Source organism: Ranitomeya variabilis, chromosome 1 (genome assembly GCF_051348905.1).
Source record: "Ranitomeya variabilis isolate aRanVar5 chromosome 1, aRanVar5.hap1, whole genome shotgun sequence".
In the NCBI taxonomy this organism is placed as follows: domain Eukaryota; kingdom Metazoa; phylum Chordata; class Amphibia; order Anura; family Dendrobatidae; genus Ranitomeya; species Ranitomeya variabilis.
Window position 1 is genome coordinate 191,871,592 of NC_135232.1, and position 17,543 is coordinate 191,889,134.

The 17,543-nt window shown below is 45.5% G+C and overlaps 1 protein-coding gene across 2 annotated transcripts in view; it reads left to right on the top strand.

Annotated features, from left to right (window-relative positions):
* PRRC1 (proline rich coiled-coil 1) overlaps positions 1–17,543 on the top strand; it is a 30,295-nt gene that overhangs the window by 4,170 nt on the left and 8,582 nt on the right. The window contains exons 3-4 of one of the 2 annotated variants that reach the window (XM_077291377.1): positions 9,265–9,663; positions 13,337–13,482. In XM_077291377.1, coding sequence (XP_077147492.1) covers positions 9,265–9,663; positions 13,337–13,482 — 545 coding nt within the window. The remainder of the gene's footprint in view (positions 1–9,264; positions 9,664–13,336; positions 13,483–17,543) is intronic. The other variant, XM_077291385.1, reaches the window with a different exon arrangement.

Genomic DNA, 17,543 nt, shown 5'->3' on the forward strand with positions numbered 1-17,543 from the left:
CTATGACACTGTGACCACCAGACACTTGACCGTAGTGACCACTGATCGGCCGGGGGCTGGTAGTCATCATGTCATCAGTTTTGGTCCAGGGCTAGTGCACAGAGCAGATTACTGGGGTAAGTATAGGTTATTATTCTCCTTTTATCAGCATGGCTTCCAACTGTATATGTTTAAAAAAAGGAAGAAACCCCCTTAAACAATTTTTATTCCCAGAATACCTCTTTAAGCAAGTACAGTATGGTCTGAAAGCAGAGACTTAGAAGACAGAGCACTTGTAGATATTATTAAATCAATAGAATATTGTTCCTTATCCATAATACGAACATGTAAATCAAGAGTGCATCATCTGGAAGGGTATTATCCCACACAGACCAGGCGAACACAGTGACCACTTGAAGAAAGTATTTATAAATGGAATAGAAAACCACTGTCAGCTGTGAGGGTAGATAATAGAGCGGTAAAAGTGCCCAGTATCGAGACTGTTACTGGAGAGAGTGCCTCTAGCTGGATGCAAAAAAAAAAGATAAGTTATATTTCACCTATAGGTTTACTGACCAAGATCTGGACTTCAGTACAATGTTACTGTACAACCCTCCCTACAACATGCACCTTATGACCACACTTGCTTGGTAATGAATATTTCACAATAGTTTTCCTTTTTATTGGCATCATTTTTAGTTTCGTACTCAACAGCACATCTGTTTAGAGCAATACCTGTCATTTATATTTGCATCTCGTCCTATTGTGTACATTTGTAACACTATATTCTTATTTAAGTAGGCAGATACTATTGCCGTATAGGATGTCTTTACTTCATGCTCTGGATAGAATGTTCTTTTGTCTCTCCCACTAGAAGCACCTTATTTCATTATCCATAAACAGTGTTTGTCGTGTTCTTTATGTGCAAATAACATTTTTATTTATAAATACTTTCTTCAAGTTGTCACTGTGTTCACCTGGTCTGTGTGAGATAATACCCTTCCAGATGATACACTCTTGATTTACACACCTGTACACCGTATATTGCAGCAAAGTCAGGTAGGCTAGGGTTAAATCCTAGCTGTACAGGCTCTGATTAGATCACCAGGCTAGCCCTGCACATAACAAGGCTAGCTGTTCTCCTTGGTCATTCAGCTCAGGGAAGCTGACCAGACTGGATGTGTCTTGGAGCTGAAGAGAAACATAGGCCAGAGTAGGTGTGCAGAGAACTACTAGTGTCAGTGGTTGCTTTGGACAATAGCTGTAATATTTGACCAAGCTGGGGCTAGCTCAGCATGTATGTGTACTCAGAGTCTGATCTGTTTAGTTACTGCCTGGACAAGATTTGGAATTCATGTTTTTATGATTTAATTTTGGGCTTGTGGAAAGCAATAAAAACTGCACGTATTTGGACCAAAACTGCGTTGCCTGTGTGAACACTACCTATTGTCTACCAGTGAGAACTATCCTCTACAATACATAATAATATTCAGTGATGTCCAGAAAACTGATGGTTTCATAATATGACAAAACCAAGTGAAAAATGCACGACTTCAGATGTTAGTGAAAACCTATGTATGAAAGGGGCACCATTCTCCATAACAAAGTGAATGAGTGCACATGACACGTAAACTAGATAGGAGCAGTGTTAACACCAGAGCGTGCCCCACAGATTTGCTTAATGCCTGCACATGTGTATTATGTCAGCGATGTTAAGGAAAACACTGCTTGGGGACACACACAGACCACTCGCCCACAATCCAGGGTTGCATTTGGCCTCAGTCTTCCTCACCCTGATGACTAAGGGTACTGTCCCACAGTGCAATTTTGATCGCTACGACGGCACGATTCGTGACGTTGCAGCGTCGTATATTTATCGCTCCAGCGTCGTAGACTGCGGTCACACGTTGCAATACACGGCGCTGGAGCGATAATTTCATGACGTATTTGCGATGTAGAAGCCGTTGGTTACTGTGCGCACATCATATACAACCTGAGAACAAAACCAGGCAGCATATTTGATACAGGGAGGGTGAGAGCACTAAGTGGTGCAGCATAACCCCCTACCAAAGGAGAAAACCAGCTCCATGAGAGGCATTAAAGAAAGGAGAACAGTAGGAGACAATAGGTATTTTAACAAAATAGAAAATACTTTATTTAAATAGTATATTTTACATGCTTAGTAGCAGCAGTATACATAAAAGCATACAAAAGATGAATACAGTGCTCAAGGAGGTTAAAAAGAAGAGTGGAATACAACCCACCGGTGTGCGCTGTGGACGGAGACTACTGTGTAAAATAACCATATATATGGTCTGCTGCTATAGAAAGCACATTAACCTATAATGACAATAAGACGCCATGTGGCATGAAGATAGAAAAATGCAAGTTGCAGCGCTTACCAGTATAGAACTCCGAAGCAGGGCACACCGGATGGGGTCCACAAAAACGCCCCGACGCGCGTTTCGCCCGCAAGAAGATGGCTTTATCAAGGGGAGATAGAGCTGAGGTGTATATGGTGCCCCTTAAATACATCCGGTAGATAACCGGAAATTAATCATCTGACTGGTCTAGCCCAATGGTGGTATTGTCTGCAGCGCATGCGTGCATCCCAAACCCGGCGCCGCAAACCGCGTCACACACCACAAACAGGCGGGCCCGGGGTGAACCAGAGCGCACGCGCGAGGTGCAAGACCACGGCCGAGGCGGCGGGCAGAGGAGAGAGATGCAACGCAGGCGTATAGTAATAGGAGAGTCCCAGCGGTGTGGAAGGGCGCATGCGCGCACCACCAGCCGGGCCAGACGTCACGACCGGCGTCATGCCCGCGGGGGCGCCTGGGGAAGGTAGTCCCCAGTGCGCACTCACGTAGCAGGAGAGACGCCGTCGCGATGAATGGCAGGGCCGGGCGCGCGACGCATGCGCTCCACCGCAGGAGCTAAATGGATGGAGGCAGACACCTGACAAGAAAAAGGCCAAGATGCAAGGATAAGCAAAAAAAGGGGAGGAGGGGAGAACAGTAAAGTTTCGTAATAAGGACATATTATAGATTATGCAATATGCCATAAAGCCATATAAGGATCATCCCGCATACATATATTAGAATTCAATAACAAGACAAAAATTCAAGACAAATCAACATAGCACAATAATAGCGGAATGGTCCATTAAATGTTGGTAAGAATATCCATGATGGTCTTGTTAAATGATAAATTCACCTCCGGTGGCCTCAAAATTGTATGAGATAGGGGTCATCAGAACCTCAGCCCTAATATTGTGAGTTAAAAAATACAAGAAAAGAAGAAAAACATTAAAATCTGATAAAAACAAAAAGAACAATTACATAAGGATCCCAAGGGGGTATCCACTCAAGGGGGAAAGGATATATGAGACAAAGGGAGTGACGTAAACAGGAGTGGGACACTACTGGTACATCTATAATCAATCATAAAAAGAATCAGCTAATAATAGAGGGCTTATAATCCACAAAAAAAGGGGGGGGGGGGGGGGAGGGGAGGGAAAGGGAAAGGGAGGGAAGGGAAGGGGGAAGGGGAAGCACAGGAAAAGGGAGGAGAGACCAGATAGAAAGAAATATATATATATGATATGTGATTAAACTCAGAGGAAAGGAGAAAAACTTAGATATTCGTTTAGTCCCTTTGGTACCAGCGTGTCTACGCGGACAATCCACCCAGCTTCACGCTGGGCGAGAACTTTTTTATAGTTGCCCCCCCGCATTCCAAGATGGATACTCTCGATGCCTCTGACCTGGAGAGTACCCGCATCACAGCCGTGAAATTGTTTAAAGTGGCGCGGGATTGTCTTCAGGTCAGAGTCATCTTCTGCGGTTTTAGCGGCAACTATGTCCCTAACGTGTTCACGGACACGTACACGCAGTTCCCTAGACGTGAGCCCAATATAAATCAGGGAGCAACCACATGTGGCATAATACACCACGTTAGAGGTGCCACATGTGATACGCTGCCTGATGGAGAATTCCTTTTTGCCATCAGAAGATTTGAACGTATTAGCCCGTATGATGTTGGCACATGCCATACAATGGCCACACTGGTAGGAGCCAAGAAGTGGACCCCTTGTGCTGAACGGATTAGTTACTGAAGGCACATAGTGGCTACGTACGAGCATATTGCTCAGATTAGGGGATCTTTTGGCCGTCATGAGAGGGAATTTGCCCAAAGTCTGAGCCAATGCAGGCTCTGTCAGTAATACGGGCCAGTGTTTCTTCAATATATCTCTCATATTAGACCATTCATGGTTATAGGTGGTGATATATCTAATTTTGCCACCATCCGATTTTTTACTCCGATCATTACAGATGGTGTACAAAAGATCCCTACGGGGTGTCCTCCTCGCTCTGTTAAACCCCCGTTTAATACTTCTGCCACTATAGCCCCGATCCCTAAAGCACCCCTCAAGGTCAACCGCCTGTGCAAGAAATCTATCATCCGTAGAGCAGATCCGCCTCACCCTTAGAAACTGTCCGACCGGGATGGCCCCAATGGTGGTGGGATTGTGAGCGGAATCGGCATGTAATAAAGCATTCACTGCCGTAGACTTCCTATGAACGTCAGTCTGGACCCAACGGGTACTGTCAATCTCCAGCCTGACATCCAGGAAGTCAATACATTCCGAATCACAATTGTATGTCAATTTGATGTTAATAGAATTGTCGTTAAGCTGGCCCATGAAATCCCCGAGCTGCTGCGCCGTGCCCCCCCCACAGAAAAAGAACATCATCTATATATCGTAGCCAGCACAGCACATGGTCCGCCCCCTGCACCCCCCCGTCGCCAAAGATCTGTCTCTCCCATGAGCCCAAAAAGAGATTGGCGTACGAAGGGGCACAGGCCGCGCCCATGGCTGTGCCGCGTCTTTGTAAGAAGAACTTGTCCTTAAAGGTGAAAAAATTGTGGGTAAGGATAAAGCGCAGCAGCTCGAGGATTAAATCACACATGGGGCCACCCAGGTCGGAGGTCCCCAAGAAGAGGCGGACTGCAGCAAGACCATCCTCATGGCTATTTCTTAATAGCCTCACCCGACATATCTTTTTTGAGCTTTGTTTGAACAATCTCAATCTCGGCCTCAATCTCACCCAGTTTGGTGGAATCCAGACCTTTTAAAAGTGACATGAAACCGAGAGAGCAAGTATTAGCCAGTTCCTCCCATCTATTTTTAAAATCTTCATCTAAAGTGGGAAAAGATGGAAAAACCTGGATTCTCAGTCCACGTGGGATGAGCCCCCCTTCCAGGTATTTTTCAAGGAAGGCGTGGTTCCACCATACCCTTGTCCTTCTTTTTAAAAGATCCTTAAAGTGTCCAATAGTCTCCTGTAAATCACTATTTGACCCCTCCAAACCCCCATTAAAACCGTCCTTGAAGGTATCGTTAATTTGGGCACGCCATGTCGAGTCCCGTGCCCTAAAGTCCATAGTGGGCCTGAAAGATACTGTGAAAGACACAGAAACAAACCTTTGGTTGAAATATTACCATCGTATGTCAAAGACACGACGGACGTTCTTACCCGGGTTGACGGCGTCCTTGTGGACCCTGGTGTCCTCTTGGTCACCGCTGATGTGCAAACCTTATATACATGCATTGACCATGAGGATGGTCTTGCTGCAGTCCGCCTCTTCTTGGGGACCTCCGACCTGGGTGGCCCCATGTGTGATTTAATCCTCGAGCTGCTGCGCTTTATCCTTACCCACAATTTTTTCACCTTTAAGGACAAGTTCTTCTTACAAAGACGCGGCACAGCCATGGGCGCGGCCTGTGCCCCTTCGTACGCCAATCTCTTTTTGGGCTCATGGGAGAGACAGATCTTTGGCGACGGGGGGGTGCAGGGGGCGGACCATGTGCTGTGCTGGCTACGATATATAGATGATGTTCTTTTTCTGTGGGGGGGCACGGCGCAGCAGCTCGGGGATTTCATGGGCCAGCTTAACGACAATTCTATTAACATCAAATTGACATACAATTGTGATTCGGAATGTATTGACTTCCTGGATGTCAGGCTGGAGATTGACAGTACCCGTCGGGTCCAGACTGACGTTCATAGGAAGTCTACGGCAGTGAATGCTTTATTACATGCCGATTCCGCTCACAATCCCACCACCATTGGGGCCATCCCGGTCGGACAGTTTCTAAGGGTGAGGCGGATCTGCTCTACGGATGATAGATTTCTTGCACAGGCGGTTGACCTTGAGGGGCGCTTTAGGGATCGGGGCTATAGTGGCAGAAGTATTAAACGGGGGTTTAACAGAGCGAGGAGGACACCCCGTAGGGATCTTTTGTACACCATCTGTAATGATCGGAGTAAAAAATCGGATGGTGGCAAAATTAGATATATCACCACCTATAACCATGAATGGTCTAATATGAGAGATATATTGAAGAAACACTGGCCCGTATTACTGACAGAGCCTGCATTGGCTCAGACTTTGGGCAAATTCCCTCTCATGACGGCCAAAAGATCCCCTAATCTGAGCAATATGCTCGTACGTAGCCACTATGTGCCTTCAGTAACTAATCCGTTCAGCACAAGGGGTCCACTTCTTGGCTCCTACCAGTGTGGCCATTGTATGGCATGTGCCAACATCATACGGGCTAATACGTTCAAATCTTCTGATGGCAAAAAGGAATTCTCCATCAGGCAGCGTATCACATGTGGCACCTCTAACGTGGTGTATTATGCCACATGTGGTTGCTCCCTGATTTATATTGGGCTCACGTCTAGGGAACTGCGTGTACGTGTCCGTGAACACGTTAGGGACATAGTTGCCGCTAAAACCGCAGAAGATGACTCTGACCTGAAGACAATCCCGCGCCACTTTAAACAATTTCACGGCTGTGATGCGGGTACTCTCCAGGTCAGAGGCATCGAGAGTATCCATCTTGGAATGCGGGGGGGCAACTATAAAAAAGTTCTCGCCCAGCGTGAAGCTGGGTGGATTGTCCGCGTAGACACGCTGGTACCAAAGGGACTAAACGAATATCTAAGTTTTTCTCCTTTCCTCTGAGTTTAATCACATATCATATATATATATTTCTTTCTATCTGGTCTCTCCTCCCTTTTCCTGTGCTTCCCCTTCCCCCTTCCCCCTTCCCTTCCCTCCCTTTCCCTTTCCCTCCCCTCCCTCCCCCCCCCCCCCTTTTTTTCTGTGGATTATAAGCCCTCTATTATTAGCTGATTCTTTTTATGATTGATTATAGATGTACCAGTAGTGTCCCACTCCTGTTTACGTCACTCCCTTTGTCTCATATATCCTTTCCCCCTTGAGTGGATACCCCCTTGGGATCCTTATGTAATTGTTCTTTTTGTTTTTATCAGATTTTAATGTTTTTCTTCTTTTCTTGTATTTTTTAACTCACAATATTAGGGCTGAGGTTCTGATGACCCCTATCTCATACAATTTTGAGGCCACCGGAGGTGAATTTATCATTTAACAAGACCATCATGGATATTCTTACCAACATTTAATGGACCATTCCGCTATTATTGTGCTATGTTGATTTGTCTTGAATTTTTGTCTTGTTATTGAATTCTAATATATGTATGCGGGATGATCCTTATATGGCTTTATGGCATATTGCATAATCTATAATATGTCCTTATTACGAAACTTTACTGTTCTCCCCTCCTCCCCTTTTTTTGCTTATCCTTGCATCTTGGCCTTTTTCTTGTCAGGTGTCTGCCTCCATCCATTTAGCTCCTGCGGTGGAGCGCATGCGTCGCGCGCCCGGCCCTGCCATTCATCGCGACGGCGTCTCTCCTGCTACGTGAGTGCGCACTGGGGACTACCTTCCCCAGGCGCCCCCGCGGGCATGACGCCGGTCGTGACGTCTGGCCCGGCTGGTGGTGCGCGCATGCGCCCTTCCACACCGCTGGGACTCTCCTATTACTATACGCCTGCGTTGCATCTCTCTCCTCTGCCCGCCGCCTCGGCCGTGGTCTTGCACCTCGCGCGTGCGCTCTGGTTCACCCCGGGCCCGCCTGTTTGTGGTGTGTGACGCGGTTTGCGGCGCCGGGTTTGGGATGCACGCATGCGCTGCAGACAATACCACCATTGGGCTAGACCAGTCAGATGATTAATTTCCGGTTATCTACCGGATGTATTTAAGGGGCACCATATACACCTCAGCTCTATCTCCCCTTGATAAAGCCATCTTCTTGCGGGCGAAACGCGCGTCGGGGCGTTTTTGTGGACCCCATCCGGTGTGCCCTGCTTCGGAGTTCTATACTGGTAAGCGCTGCAACTTGCATTTTTCTATCTTCATGCCACATGGCGTCTTATTGTCATTATAGGTTAATGTGCTTTCTATAGCAGCAGACCATATATATGGTTATTTTACACAGTAGTCTCCGTCCACAGCGCACACCGGTGGGTTGTATTCCACTCTTCTTTTTAACCTCCTTGAGCACTGTATTCATCTTTTGTATGCTTTTATGTATACTGCTGCTACTAAGCATGTAAAATATACTATTTAAATAAAGTATTTTCTATTTTGTTAAAATACCTATTGTCTCCTACTGTTCTCCTTTCTTTAATCATATACAACCTGTGTCACACGATGCAATCATGCCGCCACAGCGGGACACTAGACGACGAAAGAAAGTTTCAAACGATCTGCTACGACGTACGATTCTCAGCGGGGATCCGGATCGCAGGAGCGTGTCAGACACAATGATATCGTAACGATATCGCTAGAACGTCACGAATCGTGCCGTTGTAGCGATCAAAATTGCACTGTGTGACAGTACCCTAAGACCGGGAACGGTACATACACATAATACAAGAGGTGATAACGCGGGATCTGCTGTAGACTCTGTAGCTCCTGTTACCTCTAAGGATGCTACTGGCTACACTAATACACTCTGCAGTGCAGTGAGCGTCATCAGAAGTAAGACACTGATAAGAACGCACCTGGCCACAGCGTACCCTCGCCGGCAGCATCCATATGGTGCCCACTCTGGGAAGCAAATGAGGAGGAGTACTGGTGCACCCAACTCTTGGCCACGCCAAGGGTGCGTCAACGTTTGCATATGAAATAATAGTTATATATATGTATGTTATAGGGCCTACATCCCACACTGTATTCCCCGTTTAAAATACATTTTGGGAATGATGGATTCCCTTTACGTAAGTAGATAAATAATTGCTTGTGATTATGATAAATGCACATCTGTCTTTGCTTTTCATGTCTTGCATTGTGATGAAACCAACATGGCTGTATAAATCTCTGACCTGTACTTTTTCTTCACGTTACAGTTTTATCGAGTCCACTGGCTACTCCGATGATCCCATCTGCACAGTCTTTTTCACCCCCTAGTTTTTCTACCCCTCTACCTCCTTCCACCGTTCCTCCCATGAGAACCTCAGCTCCTCTGCCGTATACACCCCCGCCTCTGGCCTCAGGGGGGCTGCTGCCGCCTCTTCACACGTCTGCACCTGCAGCGTTCAGCAGTCCGATGCCATCTTTCTCTTCTCCTGCATCTTTTCCTCCTCCTCCACTCGGCTCTGCTCCTGCACCAGTCTTATCAGGACCACCTATGGGTCCTCCAGTCACAGGATTTTCTATGGCTTCCACCTATGATATTACCAAGGGTCACGCTGGGCGAGCACCGCAGACACCATTGATGCCTTCATACTCTGCACCCCCGGTCACAGGTTGTGTCTCTAATGTTTTGTATTCTTACTCTCTTCCATTGGGGTGTCATTACAAACATGTCTGGAGGAAATGTCTCCTAATGTCTTTAAAGCTCTTGTTTGCAGTTGTTCATGGAGTGTAATGGAGAGTTCTCCTGTGAATTGATATTACAACTTTCAAAAAAAAAAAATGTAGCCATGTTTCAGCCACCGTGTAGTAGTTTTTGATCGGTGGCGTCTTGGTCCAGAGACCACTCTGATCACTCAGAGAAGGGGCACAAGTGTCCACCTTGAACGTGAGCAATGTATCTTTGTGCTCTTTGAAGTTGACTGTCACAAGCCTTAAGGGCTTGTTCACATGTTGTGTTTTTGCAGCGTATTTTTCTAAGGGCTTGTTCACATGTTGTGCTTTTGCAGCGTATTTTTCCACCCATGCTGCTAATTTATTTTTTTTACCCTGCAGATTCAAATCTGTAGCATGTCAGTTCTTTCAGCGTTGTTTCCGTGTTTTTAACCCATTTAAATAAATTTGACAACATGCCTATTTTATGCAGAATTTTTCCTGCTAACACGCTGGTTTTTGCAGCAGAAAAATGTGCAGCAAACACGTGCACATAACTTAAGCCTATGTTCACATGCAGCATTTTTTCTGATGCCAAAAACTGCTGTATTGGCAGGAATCAAACTGCATCCAAAACCCACCTTTTTTCAGCATTTTCGCTGCGTTTTTACATAGTTTTTTGGGTGTGGATTACATTTCTGCTTTGTCTTAAGTACACGTTTAATAAAGTTAGTTCTATTCACCAGAAATGCTTCAAAAACACAGTTGTGTTTTTTGCAGCATTTTTTCACATTGCATTATCTGGGTGCAAAAATGCTGAAAGAATTGGCATGCTGCAGATCTCGAAAACGCAGCAGTTTTCCAATTCAAGTCAGAAAAAAAACTTGTACATGAGATTTCTGAAATCTCGTATCTTTTGCTGGTACTGTGAAAAAGTAGTTTGCGTGAAAAAGTAGTTTGCATAAAAAACCGCTGCAAAAACACAATGTGAAAACATAGAGGCTTTAACATGTGGTTTTTTTTTTTTGTTTTGTTTTTTGCAGTCAAAACCTTCACTCCGCATTAAAAAAGCTTCATATAAAACACAGCAAATAGCTGCATTTTTTTGCTGCATTTTCCAGACATATTACATGGGATTTGTCTACTGTACATGTTCATTTTATTCGCCAAAAATGTTACAAAAAATGCAGCACAAATGTTATGCTGCGTTCTTTGCGTAATTTTCTCATTGCTTTCTATTGGTGAAAAAAAAAACGCTAAAAGAATTACCGTAACGTGCTGCAGACGCAGCTGGAGTGAGGCCATGCGATTTTTAAAGGGTTGTCCAATGCAACAATTGTGCTTAAACTACCGTAGTAAGTTATGCTACTTATTACTATCCCTCATGTCTTGTATCTTAATATCTCATCTTGAAGCTTCGGCCCTGGTTCTCGACAGCTCCTTCTCCAGTTATGGCTTACCACAGTGCTTCCTGTGTTGCTGTATGAGGGAGGCTGGCTGTCTCATCTTAGTAGCTAAGCCAGGCTCCTCTGTTGGTCCATCAGTTATGACTGACAGAAGATGGCTGGCCCATCTTTTGTGATGAGCAATCAGCCAGTCCCGTCACAAACTTCACTGCCGGTGAGCCTATACAGGAGGTGCTGTACTGTGTTGGGTCCAAAATGGAGATGACAACCTTGAGACTGAACATTGGACAACCCCTTTAAAATACTTTAAGAATACCTAATTTAAGTCACTTTTCGCAACTGCCGAATGTTTAGTAATGACAGGGTATCACGCGATTCCACAGTATTTCCGGGCGGTGGGCAGTAACGACACCAGTTGAATATGATTTGCACATTTATGATCACGTGCCGACTAGACTCCTGCTCTTCTCTTTTATTGAGCGAAGCCGGAGAGATTTGTCTACACGTGATCGCCTACCTCTGCAGGGCATATAAAAGGATTGTGACAATGTGCACATCACACACTGTCATGATTCGGCAATCTGCAATTATTCTCTATATGGCTTATTCTGAGACCAGAAAACCCCTTTAATAAGTTTTGCACCTTACTGATTTAACCACATTTCCAGATGTTTTATTACTCTGGACAACACCTTTAATCTATGTATGTGGATGCATAATTTTAAAATAATTGGAAATACTTTATTTTATTTCCATGACCAACAGATCTGTGTTGTTTTCCACTAACATGAGAGATAATAAGTGTATTCCCTAATGTAGGAGGATCAGGTGCTGTCAGATATCAGCAGCATTAGGGAAGACGTGGCACACAGCAGTCGCTTCATGTGGGTCACGTAGAGACTTGTCACACTCAACCCTATCTTTTCTTAAACTTACTGTATATACATCACACTTTCTTGAGTTTATATATTAGCCACATACCATAGGTGTCTATGAGTGATGAGATAACGTGCTCTGATAAGGTGTTACCGGGTGCTAACTGAGTGTCTTCGGTAACCCTGACGAAGAAGGCCGAGCACCTTCGAAACGCGTTGGTTAGTCACCTCCTTTTTTGGCTCCAACGCCGCTCCGTAACTTAGTGACGTCACTGCTTAGGCACCAGCGAGCCGGCGCTAGCGGCCATCTTTTTTCCTCGCGGTTACCAGGGACGCCTTTGGCCGGGGCTCCCAGGTGCCGCGTCAGCTGCAGATTCTTCTTCCCCCCGCTCCTCTACTCCCCACCGACGCCGCATCTGACTACTCAGCGGACGCCAGTTCGGGCTATGTTTTGGGCGCTGTGGTGGAATAACAAGTGCAGCTAGGTAAGCACCTCTCCGTATAGCCGGCACAGGCATACACATATACGCATTTATAACGTCAATTTGAAGTATCATTGTACAGCACTCATTCAGGTTCTATAAGTATAGTGGTTTCTGGGGTAAAACCCTTCGGATCTAAATATCCGCTTCTCGCCACCCAGCACCACGCAACACGCACCCCCGAGCGCGGTCCACTTTGTCCGCATTGTGACATTTTAGTGTATACACAGCTAAAAACACCCAGGAATGGCTAAGAGGAAAACATTGGACTATTCTGAAGTGGCCTTCTATGAGCCCTGACCTAAATCCTATTGAGCATCTTTGGAAAGAGCTGAAACATGGAAAAGGCACCCTTCAAACACGAGACAACTGGAGCAGTTTGCTCTTGAGGAGTGGGCCAAAATACCTGTCGAGAGGTGCAGAAGTCTGATTGACAGTTACAGTAATCTTTTGATTGCAGTGATTACCTCAAAAGGTGGTGCAACAAAATATTAAGGGTACCATCATTTTTGTCCAGGCCTATTTCATGAGTTTTATTTATTTTTTTAAATTCTGTGGAAGCATGGTTGAAAAGCAATGTCTAGCTTTCATTTGTTCATTTTCATAGATTTTTTATTTATTTTTACTTCTGTCAGATTCAAGTTATTTCTGTGACCATTGTGGGTTTTCCTGTCATTAAACGAGGGGTACCAACAGTTTTGACCACGTGTGTACTAGGGTACTGACCTAATAATATTCAAATATTCTTAATTTTCCTGCTAAGATTATATAACACATTAATTCAGTTTTCTGCAGTGTCCAAAACACATTCTTATAAGACATCAGATAAAAGAGCCAAAACTTATTGGTGTTTTTGTTTCCTTTTTGTAGTTTTACCAAATGCTGTTCCCCAGCTTGCTCCTGTCGCCCCCGGTGTATCAGGCTCTTCCATTACATTCCCGGAGGAGCCTGAAGACCCCAGGGTGTTTGCAGCCCACAATGACCAACCTGCTGGAGGAATCTGGGGCTTCATTAAGGTGAGATGCGACAGCTTTATCCCTCCTGCTGCAACCTGTAGTCCTTTTTGCTTCTGCATTTTTTGGCAGCTTTCCAGGAGCCATAACTTTTTTTAAATGACATATATCCATGTGATGGCTTGTTTATAAATGGGATAAGTTGTATTTTTTATGCCTTGATATAATGTATTGAACGACTTCCAAACTTTAATTTTTTTTAAAAATCTAACTGCCATTTTCACAAATGTAGTAGAGATAATTTAAACTTCTCCCATCCTGTGTTCTTTAACCTCTTAAAGGGGTTGTTCCCATTCATATAGTTTCTGGTGAGTCTTTGCTGTTGCTCCCGGTATGAGGCATTGACTGCGGAGCTGATGTCATTTTGACAGCTAACCCTCTCAGGTGCTCTAAGCGGAGCAGGGCTGCCACTAGGAATTTCAGGGCCCCATACTGGCAAAATTTTCAGGGCCCCCTTAAGACTCCGCCCAGGCTCCACCCCAGCCCCGCCTCCACCCCTCGAACTGTCCACAGTCCCACCGCTGTCTCTTGGCAAAACTCCACTTCTCACAAATCACACATTAACAGTTCCCATCACCAGATCAAACACATAGCCAGCAGCTTTTGCTTTGGCCAAAAGGTTTTTTTTTAATCTGAGACGACAACAAGGTAGACTCTTTTGGCCGGGCCCTACTCTACTCTAACCTATTAAACATTTGTTAAAATATGCAATAAAATTTAGGTGTATTTTTATTTATTTTTCAATTTTTCAAATGACCAATAATACCACATACAAGGGACAAATACCACAACACCATGACCAGACACCATATTATCACCACATAGTGACCTATAATACTATCTACAAGGAACAAACACCGCCACACCATGTGCAGACCACATATTACCACCACAGTGACTGAACAATATCACATACAAGGGACAAATACCACCGCAGCATGTCCAGACCACATATTAACATCACATGGTGACCAACTACATACAAGGAACAAATACCAACACAACATGAACAGACCACATATTACCACCACACAGTGACCGAATAATAGCACATACAAGGAACAAATACCGCTACACCATGGCCGGACAACATATTACCACCACATTGTGACTGAATAGTACAATACTGATCATTAATTTTAAAAAAATACTATCACCATAAGTGCCATTATACACAGGAGATCTGTACTTAGTATGCAGTGTGTATACAGGTAATACAGTGGTCACCGATGCCATTATACACAGGAGCTCTTTATATAGTGTCAGTGTACAGGTAATACAGGGATCACCAGTGACATTATACACAGGAGCTCTGTATATAGGGTACAGTGTACATGTAATACAGCGATCACTAGTGACATTATACACAGGAGCTCTGTATATAGTGTATAGTGTACAGATAATATAGTGATCACCAGTAACATTATACACAGGAGCTCTGTATACAGTATACAGTGTATGGTGTCAGTGTACAGGTAACATACTCACCAGTGACGTCTCTAGCTAAAGTCCTTCATCTTTGCGTTTCTTTTTAATCCAGCGCAGACCGCCATCGCTTCTTTCAGCCAGGACTCATCTCTGCATAAAATAACACAGTTATCTAGAGCACCGCTTCCAGAGCACATTCCCCATTTTTTCCCTTTCTTCTACACTACACATCTGACTACAGAAGTTCACCCACCATTAATATATAATTGGTTATTATGCAACCCACCATTCCAAATATAAATTATAATTCGCCACTGTGCCCCCACTATCTGTATATAGCCACTTTCCCCATGTAATATATAAATTAATTAGCACCTGTATTCTTTCTCCCAATTTATTACCAGTCACTTTATCCTCAACGACCCCCACTATGTACTTCCCGCTCTAACCCTTACCCCAATTCATTATAGTTACATGCCCCTTCTGCCTCAATTCATTGTCATGTCTTCTCTCTCTCCCACCCTCTATTCATTATCAATTGCTCTTCCCCCACCCTCAAAATTCATTAATTGCTCTCCCCACCTTCAATACACCATTTGCTCTTCCCACCCCCACCTTCAATTCAATTGCTGTCCACGTCCCTCACACTCACTTCATGTGCAGTCCCCATCACCCCCACTTCATCATTTAGTCCCCTATCATCATTTAGTCCCCTATCCCCCCGTCACTTCATCTGCAGTCCCCCTTACATAATCATTTGCAGCCCCCTATCATTTCATCATGTGCAGAACCCCCTCAAACACACTTCATCATCTGCAGTCCCTATCACTCCCACATCATTTCCTGTCCCCATCACCCCCACATCATCATTTGCAGTCCCCATCACCCTCACATCATCATTTGCAGTCCCCATCACCCCCACATCATTTGCAGTCCCCATCACCCCCACATCATCATTTGCAGTCCCCATCACCCCCACATCATCATTTGCAGTCCCCATCACCCCCACATCATCATTTGCAGTCCCCATCACCCCCACATCATTTGCAGTCCCCATCACCCCCACATCATCATTTGCAGTCTCCATCACCCCCACATCATTTGCGGTCCCCATCACCCCCACATCATTTGTGGTCCCCATCACCCCCACATCATTTGTGGTCCCCATCACCCCCACATCATTTGTGGTCCCCATCACCCCCACATCATTTGCGGTCCCCATCACCCCCACATCATTTGCAGTCCCCATCACCCCCACATCATTTGCAGTCCCCATCACCCCCACATCATTTGCAGTCCCCATCACCCCCACATCATTTGCAGTCCCCATCACCCCCACATCATTTGCAGTCCCCATCACCCCCACATCATTTGCAGTCCCCCATATCATTTGCAGTCCCCCATATCATTTGCAGTCCCCCCACATCATTTGCAGTCCCCATCACCCCCACATCATTTGCAGTCCCCCCACATCATTTGCAGTCCCCCCACATCATTAGCAGTCCCCATCACCCCCACATCATTTGCAGTCCCCATCACCCCCACATCATTTGCAGTCCCCATCACCCCCACATCATTTGCAGTCCCCATCACCCCCACATCATTTTCAGTCCCCATCACCCCCACATCATTTGCAGTCCCCCCATATCATTTGCAGTCCCCATCACCCTCACATCATTTGCAGTCCCCATCACCCCCACATCATTTGCAGTCCCCCCATATCATTTGCAGTCCCCATCACCCCCACATCATCATTTGCAGTCCCCTATCCCCCCTTCACTTCATCTGCAGTCCCCCTTACTTCATCATTTGCAGCCCCCTATCATTTCATGTGCAGTACCCTCTCAAATACAATTCATCATTTGCAGCCCCCTATTATTTCATCATGTGCAGTACTCCCTAAAACATCATCATCTGCAGTCTCACTCCCCCCACCTAACCTATTTAAAAAAACAAAAATGTTTTTTATACTTACCTCAGTCGTTCCAGGCCGTCTAGTGTTTCCAGCAGTGAAGCAGCAGCTAGAATGTATGGGCTGCTGAGAGGACCTGACAGGAGCCCATATATTCTAGCACATTCACTACTGAGATTGCTAGAATGTATGGGCTGTAGTCAGGACCTGCAGGGGGCCCATACATTCTAGCTACAGCCGAGCAGGAGCTGCGCAGCCGACTAGGTAACACGGCGTGCACAGCTCCAAAACGGCTCCCGGGCCCCAGCGCCGACATGTGCACCGCAGTGCACAGTATTTTAGTGCACGATGGGGCCCGATCAGTAGAAGCACAACAGTGGGGCCCCGGATCTGCGGGCCCCTCTGTGTACTGCTGCTGACCGGGCCCCATACAGCAGTAACGGCTGTAATGCCCGGATGGCGGCCCTGAAGCGGAGCATTCCAGTGTGGACGGAACGTCTAGCTCCGAGTCGTTGATGTGACTTCAGTGCTGCAACAAATGCCAGATATTAAGAGCATCGGCAGAGACTCGCCAATGGACCCGGAGAGTACAACATGTTTTGCTTTCTTTAAAAAACAAATTGCTTCAAGAGACTACTTCTATTTCAAAGGGAGCTATATCTTTTGAGGATGCAGCCAATTTTCTTTTTCGCGTTTTTACCTTCGTATTTTTCAGCTGACAGAT